The sequence below is a fragment of the Semicossyphus pulcher genome, unplaced genomic scaffold (assembly GCF_022749685.1).
Source record: "Semicossyphus pulcher isolate SPU_LCO1_2020_fin unplaced genomic scaffold, fSemPul1.0.p SCAF_8, whole genome shotgun sequence".
Classification (NCBI taxonomy): domain Eukaryota; kingdom Metazoa; phylum Chordata; class Actinopteri; order Labriformes; family Labridae; genus Semicossyphus; species Semicossyphus pulcher.
The window spans coordinates 12,137,586-12,146,527 of NW_027211759.1; the positions used below are offsets into that span (position 1 = coordinate 12,137,586).

Sequence of the window (8,942 nt, forward strand, 5' to 3'; positions counted from 1 at the left end):
CACGCTGAATTACATTGTAGATGTTGGCCTATGAATGAAATAAACAGGACAATAGCTCGCAGATTTACAGCACAACAAGGTATCACTTGCTGTATGTGGGGCATCAAGTACTGACCAGCTAACAAAAAGCTGTGTTGGCATTGGGCCACCTGCATTCAACCCACAAACTCAAAAGAGACTGATGCTCGGTCTTTGGAGAGCAGTAAGCCATGGCTGATTCAATTACCGTCTGCGCTGACCTTCACTCAATCAAAACTCACTGCGACATAAATGAATCAAATCTTGTGCCTCTCGTCCACACTATCGCACCAACAATCTGCACCTTCCATCCGTCTCATCCCATCCCGTCAGAGGACAGACTACGTCAGCACAATCTGCTCCTCCATGCTCACACTGTGTAACCTGATGGTAACAGCCGAGCCACACAGCCAGCATGTGAAAGGGCCAGATCCTTTTGCAGGCTCTAAAAAGACTCCAGTCAGAGGAATGTATCAATGGTCAAGAGGAGGTGTTTGCATCTTTTTATTGTGTATTAAAAATGGAAGGATCTGACCCTAAACGTGCGATATTTACCAATATTTAATTAATGATGGAGTAATGATGACCTACAGTCAGACATATCTCTTTTCCAGCTGTCATCGGGATAATGGCTTTGGTTAGTTTTCAGAGGCTTTTATTGGCAGCCTCACATAAAGCCTCAAAATGCCCTGAGTACTGTCCAAGACAGTTATCACATAAACCTGTCAACAGCTCTCTTTGTCAAAACAATGAGTCACGATGACATTAACAAGAGCAGTTTTACATAGTCCAATTACTCAAGCTTGATCACATCCAAGATGAATCTTCATAATGAAAGACCATACTTGTTTATCAGCGCAGCTTAATGACAAACATAAACAGTGTTGACCACATAACTAGAACTGTAAAAGCTCTTGCTAAGTAAAACAGCAAAGAAGGATGCTTTTGGGCCGCTAAGCAGCCTGGGAAAATTAGTCTCAATACAACAGTATAAACAAGCTAGCAGCCTCTGTCGCTAATTATCTGCATTTAACCCACAACATCAGCATCAGCTTTTATTTAAAGGGCCAGTTCGCCAACTTTCAAACTCAGTCCTATCATTCTATTATGCAGAGATAATGCCATTATGGTAGAAACAAAATGCAATGCCTTTGGTGGACGCCAGACTACTTAAACTGCCTCATCTGGCAGAGGCCAGGGAGCTCGCTAAACTGCACTTCTTCAATCTAGGACGCCCGCCTCCGATGTCATGTGTTGTTCAAAATCATCAGGTTTGAAATGTTGACTGCAGACCCGAAGATTTTTCGGACAATCCACCGGTATATTCTCGTCGTATTTCGGATTCTGTACCGCCCTGAGCCATTGCCTGCAGCAATCAATGTCCTTGACTGGAAAACGGTAGTATTTCTCTCCAGCGTCTCTCGCTGGGCCGTTCCTCAAGCTGCTTGTACAACTTTCTCCACATCTATGGCACCAATTTCAAATATTATTGCTTCTATCGATCACAGAGAACACCAGCTTTGACTGACAGTGGCTTTTTCCAGGGGCGCATTGCTCCTTTAAGCAGTGCTGTCTGATCCAATAAACAGGCATGTTGTACGCCTATGAATCGTTTCTGTAGGCCCTCTACATAAGGGAGTTAGGCCATTTTTTTTAAAACTAACAATAAGAAATGAATTAGACATTTCAGTTTGTCGCTGTTATGCAGTGTTCAAAAATAGAGGACAGACATGAGTGACATATAAAATTAGTGACAGCGGGGGATGAAGAATAAGAGAGGTGAGAAAGGATTGTGACGAAGGAGAGGAGAAGGCAATCTACAGAGCCGCACTGTGTATCTTTAAAGTATCTTAAAGTCTTTAAAGTATGTATCTTTTTTAATTAGACACAGATTTGGTCACATTGCTGATCAGATACTGTATCCCCGGGCTGTTTCTCTGTGTTTTGGCATTTTACTTGCTGAGCTGCAGTTTAGAACGGGCTCAGTTCACCCGGCTGAACACGTCAAGTTTCTGTACTTTGTTTTTTTTGTTGCTGGTGCTCGTATCACAGGCGACTAAAAGATTCACACATGGTTCAGCTGCTTCTTCGCAAACAAACAAATAATGCCACGCGTCGTGTTTGCTGAGCGGTCGTGCATCAGCTCATTCATGGATGTTGTAAATTGTCCTGTTTAGTTTGTCAGATAATCAATAAGCCTCCTATAACTGTTAAAGGGAGGCAGATTTTATATGTTTGTTTTATATGTCTGACTCAAATGTAAGGGTCAGCAGTAGAGCTGCAAGAATTAGCAGAGCAATCGATTGGTTGATTAAAAGAAAATTTATCTCCAACAATTGAGATATGTTTTGTCATTTTTGAAACAAAAATGTAATTATGCACCTTTTTTGCTATTAGTGACAGTAAGTGAAGTATCTTTGGGTTGAAGTGTTCACCACACAACAGTCTATACTCTTATTCCTCAGTTAAACAGCTGGTTTATCTTGCATCCTGCCTACAGCACAGTGACATCTACTGACAGCTAAACAATCTCTGATCCTATCGTTATAGTCTGAGGACGGTCTAGCCTCTGGGGACACCGGTGAACGTACCGGGCATGTAGCCAGCGATTAGCATAAACGGCTTCCAGTCATGAAGAGAGATTAATAAGGAGCTAAATCATCGTCAGATAGCCGCTTGATGGGAGTCGGAATGTCATTATTAATGTCAAATTACATTCCGCCTGTTTTTGCTCTCCACGCGGACTGTTTTTCCTGCATACGCTGCAGCCTGCTGATACGTGATTGGTCAATATTACACGGACTACAAGCGTAGCACAAACGGAAACCAGAACACTTGCCATCCCTGAAATCAACGTCCCTGCCAACAGATTCGACATAGAAACGTAGAATCTGTAAAAAGAGATTAACAGCTAAGTCATTTGTAGAGACAGAACAAATGGGGTTTCATCGCAATCATACTGCAAACTCACACAGACACAACAACTGAATTCAGTGCAGTATTATACTTTTGCCTTAACTGTTGTGTAAAACGTAGCTCAAGCATAAAAGCTTCTTTTTTTTCACTTCCAGAATGCAGTCTGCACGCTCTGCGGGTGACAACATGATTAGTTTGTAACTTGTCTTACAGAGAACATTACCATGTCATTGGACTGTGCCAGAATCACAGTGATCAAGTAATGAATGTGGTCCCTGACTCTGTTTTGCACTGAGGAAGCTGTGATGAAATACTGGAATATAAAATGACTGCCTTTCAGTCTGACTGCCTGGCAACCTGCCACATAAAGCTCCTCAAATTCACGAGGAAGTCAAAGCAGCGAGGGGATTGAGTGGGGATAATAAGGCATAATATCCTAAATGCTCAGCCTGTGTATAGCAATGTCTTCAATCATACAGAAGCATTCTTATAGTTTGGCAGAGAAATTCATCTGCAAAATAACAGAATATTTCCACTCATATCCTTGGATGTGAAATATTCTGATGATGGATGATGAATCGGTGCCGACTTTATGATACCACTTGTAATTTCTTTTCATTAATCGCAGGCATCAGACTACCAGAGAAGAGAGAGGAAAATATGGAGCATACTGCAGATGAACAACGATGTAACATTGCCAATGACTAATGTGATTCATGTAGATCCTTGTTTTTAAACAGAGAGGGGAACAACCTGAACAAGCCAAATGTTCCAACAAAATCAATGTAAGAGGACATTTAAAGAAGAAGTCTTTCAAACCGTAAGTCGGCATGCACCTAAAAATATTTCGACTTAAGACTAGTGTCATTTAAATCGTCAGCAGACCATATAACAGAGAGGATAACTGTGTTAGGACAGTTTATTAAATGTCAAAATAAAAGAGAACTTATTACAAGTTGTATCAACTCTCCAACCAGGCAGAGCTCTGAGCACGGTAAGCCTGAATAAATAAAACACCTTGCAAGAAGACAGCAACCACACTTTGCCCATGTCTGTCTAGTATTTGCACAAGGTTCCTGTGTAATCATTAACTTTTTGCGATAGGCTCCCACCGAACAGAAATAGGGTGTAAAGGTTCCCAATTTACAGCCATGCAATGTTTACTTCTAAAACACAGCATGTTTTCAGCAGGAGCGCAGCATTTGAATGCGCTTTTCATTCATTTGAGGCGGAAAAGCTGCCGTAAAATAAATTCCTGTTTATAATTACAGCAATGGTGGTGACATGCAAAAGAGTAATGCTTTGAATATGCATGTGGCATGTTTAGATACTATATACAGTTCTAGGGTAAAGATGGATGTGTGTCTTGTGGTGGGAGGGTGTAAAACTCACTTGATAAAGCAGCGTGCACCCTCGAAAGTATATCCTTCTTCCCAACCAGTGGGTAGGTCTGTGAAAGAGAGAGAGGTGGACAGAAAACATGTGAACGCTGAATGGGGAAACTAACAGAAGTTGTGTGTGTTAAAGCTCCTGTGAGGAACTTTTTGTGAGGGGTTTTTAACAAAAATATCATCCAGCTTTCTTCAACAGTCATATGTATCATTCACTTTAAATGCTTGCCCTGGAAAATGTAAACAAAGGCAGCGTGCAGTTAAACGCTTCGTCTGACACCTACCCCCCGCCAGCAGTTTCAGGCATTAAAAATAACTACATAGAAATAATCAAGCCTGTCGCTGACAGTCTGGTTTGCTTTTGTAGGTCATATAAAGTAATCAGAATTAATTTCAGTCTGTTCTATAACCAGCAAAAAACTCCTCACAGGAGCTTTAAATTGACTGGGGCCATGCACTCCCAGTTGTCAATCCTCCCACTAATAAGGAAAGTAAGAACTGAGCGTCAGCATCTAGTTGAAATCAATTCATTGTGGGTTTTGAAATGTTGGTTGAACAAATTAAGCAATTTTTGCACCTCACTTTAAGAGCTGAAACTGACATTGATTATCGAATAATCCGATAAACTCCTCAATTATACTCCTCAGCATTTTCTTGCTCATTTGGTTAATTGTTTGGCCTATAAATGGCTGTAAATGTCCATTTAATTTACCATTACATAAGACAAAAAAACGCATGAAATACTTACATTTTAGAAACTAGAACTAGGGACTATTCAGTCTGAACAATTGACAGTTCAGCAAAAATGTGAAGATTAATTATTCGACAATTGACTTATGATCAATTGACTATGGTAAATTCTATAGACAACATATTTCATAGACTAAAATACTTAATAGAGGAGATGGTCTGTTTCTCAGTCTTTACTTGCAGCCCCTCAGAGATGCAGTAGCTCCTCACTAGCACGAGTGGGAATGCTCTGCAGATAGGTTGAATGAGGAGGCTGCTACATAGTAAGTCGCATGATAACGTCACCTCATAATACAATGCAAGGGTCTAATTTAGCTAAGTAACACACTGAGTTTAGGACTAATTAGGAGCTTTTTTAAGAGTGGCGGGAGAAAAGAAGCTAATTTTGTAGATTTACAGCTAACCTTTACCAGCCCCTCAATCTAACGCAGCTGTTGCTCTCTACCTGTCAACTGCTCAGCTGGCTCGACTTCACATTTTGTACGTTTTGTTTAACAGAAAACGTTAGAGTGATACATTAAACTGAAATCACTTTACATGCTGGTGCTCGCAGTTAAAAGTCGTCGTTTCACAAGTGTATAAGTGTGTTAGCTAACGTCCACTCGTCAACTTAACTGACAGACCAACCTCAAAACGGGGCTCACGAGGAACGTGGCGCGAGCAGGGGCAGAGGTGGGCATGATGAGAGGACTCACTTTTCACAGCACGAGCGACATAAGCCCACTCATGCGTTCAGAAACACAGCATGGATGTCACAGCCTCTCTGTCCCTCTCACTGTGGGAAGTATCGGTGTGGGAATATGTGCAGCAACAACAAGACATGACGGCGAACATGGGAGACGTAAAACACAACAGAGAAACTTGACAGCCGTTAAGTATCACCTTACCTGGAGTTTTTCTGTGCCCGGTTATTACCGCCTCGCCACTTACTGGATGCAGCCAGGTTGTACTCTTGGCTTCTTCGCTGTTGAGAGAGGGGAAAGGCAGTCATTATTACACGGTCACTTTGTTTGAATCACATACGGACAGAATAACTCGAGCTGTTTGTCTTAAGAGGGAAAATTACTTAAAGAAGAAGACTCGTCCATCCCGAGTAACCCCATAACTCCAAGAAGAAGGGAGACAAGAAATCCACTCGGGTTGTAGATCCGCCGCCATGTCTGCCAATACTGTATGACAATCGCGCGGCTCCGCTCTCGCGGGCAGCGCGTACACGGAAACCTTGGCAACGGCGAACGGCTGAGAGGAGGGCAGGAGCCCAGGGGGTAGGGCAGCCAGGTAGGCTACACACCATTCATTTATCTGGGAGTTTATTTGATGACAGAAATGTTAAGTATGTTAGTTGACAGACATATTAAAAGTGTCGTTCTTCATGATTTATTAATGAAAACTTGTTTTTCTGTGGCTGTGTTATTGTTGTCTTTTGTGTGGCAGCAGGTGCTCTTTTTCATACTGTGTGAGTTGTTGTTTCCTTTTGCTTGGATGTGGATGCATATTGTTACAAACAAAGACATCTATCCCTAGTGTTAACAACAGTGGGGGCAGGGCCAGATTCACTTGCTGGGAGGCCCTGGGGCAAAATTGGTCTGCCGGGCCCCTTCATGCCCTTTTTCAAAGCAGACTGTTATCATAGGAAGAGCACAGGTGTGACTAATTACATTAACGATGGCCGCTTTGTTCAAGTGTTCCAGGAAGACATAATAGTGCCTTTACATGGGGTTTTTGTTTACAGTGTTTACAAGAAGAGACCATTTGAATGCCCCCCCTGTGTAATTTGTAATTTTTGTAGTTTTTTCATTCAATTTCTGATATTGTTGGTATCCCTAATGCCCTTATCTTTTTGCTGTGTGATTATGACTTTGTTTTCAGTTACAGGTTTGCTAGCGAAGCTTTTGGCTTCATGTTGCTGTTGCCTTGTGGCGATGTTCTAATAACATCAACCTTGAACACCAAGTTGACGTGTTCAGGACTTCCTGCGTCATAACCCCGAAGCTAAAAAGTTATATTTGAAGACTGTCATTAAGCTATCAGAAGAAAAGCACAGACTCCTTAATTCAAATGTCCCAGTAGCCTATATCTTACTCGTGTGTCAGTTAAGCAATAATTTTATTATTTTGCCTCGGGCCTGCTGACTGGTTTATGCAGCTATGGCAGCAGTACAGCTAAGGTGCCTTAGATGCTAACCATCTAATAGCAGCCTCTTCCAGCACACAGTTCTGACAAAGAACCTTTAGTGCATGCAACCACTCATATCTCTTGCTCCTTATTACCTGTCTCTACTGTCTATTGTCTAAAAAAGTTAACTGCCCCCAAAATAACTTCAAACTTGAATTTGCCACAGGGCCCCCACTTTAGACTGTGTGTCTAGTTCAGGTAATAGCAGGAGCTACCTTGAGGCCTTTTTCATGACAGATAGTATTCTGCTTCACTTGTTAATATTCCAAAATAGCGGTGCCGGATTAGATCAGCAGTTAGAGCTCGCACCCCATGTTAAAAGTCTCATTCCCTGATGCAGCAGCTCCAGGTTTGTATCCAGCCCTTGGCCCTCTGCTGCATGTCATGCCCACTCTGTCTATCCACTCTATCCACTGTCCTATCTAATAAAGACAAAAGCCGAAAATACATCTTTAAAAAATATATTCCAAAACAACCAAATGTCCTGGAAAATGTAATACTGACACTCATAAGGGAGGCTTTTGTTGCCCCTTGAGTTCTGACATCCTGTGGCAGTTGCCTGCTTTTCCAGCCTTGCAAGGTGGTGCAGAGTGGCATACACAGACACACATAGACACACACACACACAGACCTAAGCACACACTCTGCGTTGGTTAAAATACAGTTTTAACTCTACCTTTGGGTTCCTGCTCTCTGCCTTTTGTCTCTGTGCTGTGAAACTGCAGCATCAGCCTTTCACACTACACAAAGACAAGTCATCCTACACCACTGTGCCTGGCCTGTATGTTGGCTTTGTGTTGCATTGTTTTTAGGACACATGGTAAGCCACTGCTTTTGAGGTAACCGGGCTGGTGGTGTTGGGACGTGGACGTATCTGCCAACTGCTAGGTCGACCACTTAGGAGAATGAGTCTAATGGGAGGGGAGGCAGTTAGGCACTGATGCCCCTCCTGGTCAGATGTCAAACACTGAGCTCTTTGTTTTCTTCTTACCTGGGGCAGGGCAGCACAGCTTTCTGCTTATATCGCATACAAAAGAACTGCTTGTTTTTCCCAAAGGTAGCAAAGACAATAGTCCAAGAACATAACAAAACTCAACAAAGCTGAGCTTCATGCGCCCTTTGGATTAACCTGGCATCATTTGGAGGAGGAGTGCAGAGGCTTTGTTGCGTAATGCACAGCTAAATACAGCCCAATCCCTAACCTTTTGATCCTATCTGTAGATTTTGATTCGCAAAAACCTTTCTGAAAACTTAAAACTATATTTGTAAGGGAAATAGGTACAGAACCTGCTTCCCCAAGCCCCAGCCTTTCCATAATTGCTTTCAGAATATCTGTGAATAAGATCCATTAGGGTGGAAATGATTGGATTAGAGCCTGCTACCTACCTGTGTGTGCTGGTATACCCGTGGGATCTGAAAGTGAGGTAGTGTCTGAGAGCCAGGGTGCATGCATCTCAGTTTTCTACAGGCAAATCTTCTTAGCTCCGATCATAGCATTCAGTAAAGAAAAGGACATTCCTAACACTAAAAATTAAAGCCTAAGCTGATGTATGGCAAACAAAGCTTTGCACATATTACTGTAAAAGTATTATACTTTTACTTCAGTTTCCCCTTAGTCCACTTCTTCTCACTAATACCCCTTTCCCACCAAAATTAGCGCATTGACGCAGGTTTTTCCGACCCGAGAAGACC

The 8,942-nt window shown here is 42.2% G+C and overlaps 1 protein-coding gene across 1 annotated transcript in view; it reads right to left on the reverse strand.

Annotated features, from left to right (window-relative positions):
* LOC138612531 (pleckstrin homology domain-containing family A member 5-like) overlaps nt 1–6,233 on the reverse strand; it is an 87,368-nt gene extending 81,135 nt beyond the window's left edge. Inside the window, exons 1-3 of the mRNA XM_069685843.1 lie at nt 6,142–6,233; nt 5,963–6,039; nt 4,327–4,384 (exon numbers count right to left, since the gene is read on the reverse strand). Coding sequence (XP_069541944.1) covers nt 4,327–4,384; nt 5,963–6,039; nt 6,142–6,233 — 227 coding nt within the window. The remainder of the gene's footprint in view (nt 1–4,326; nt 4,385–5,962; nt 6,040–6,141) is intronic.
* Between the last annotated feature and the right edge of the window lie 2,709 nt (nt 6,234–8,942).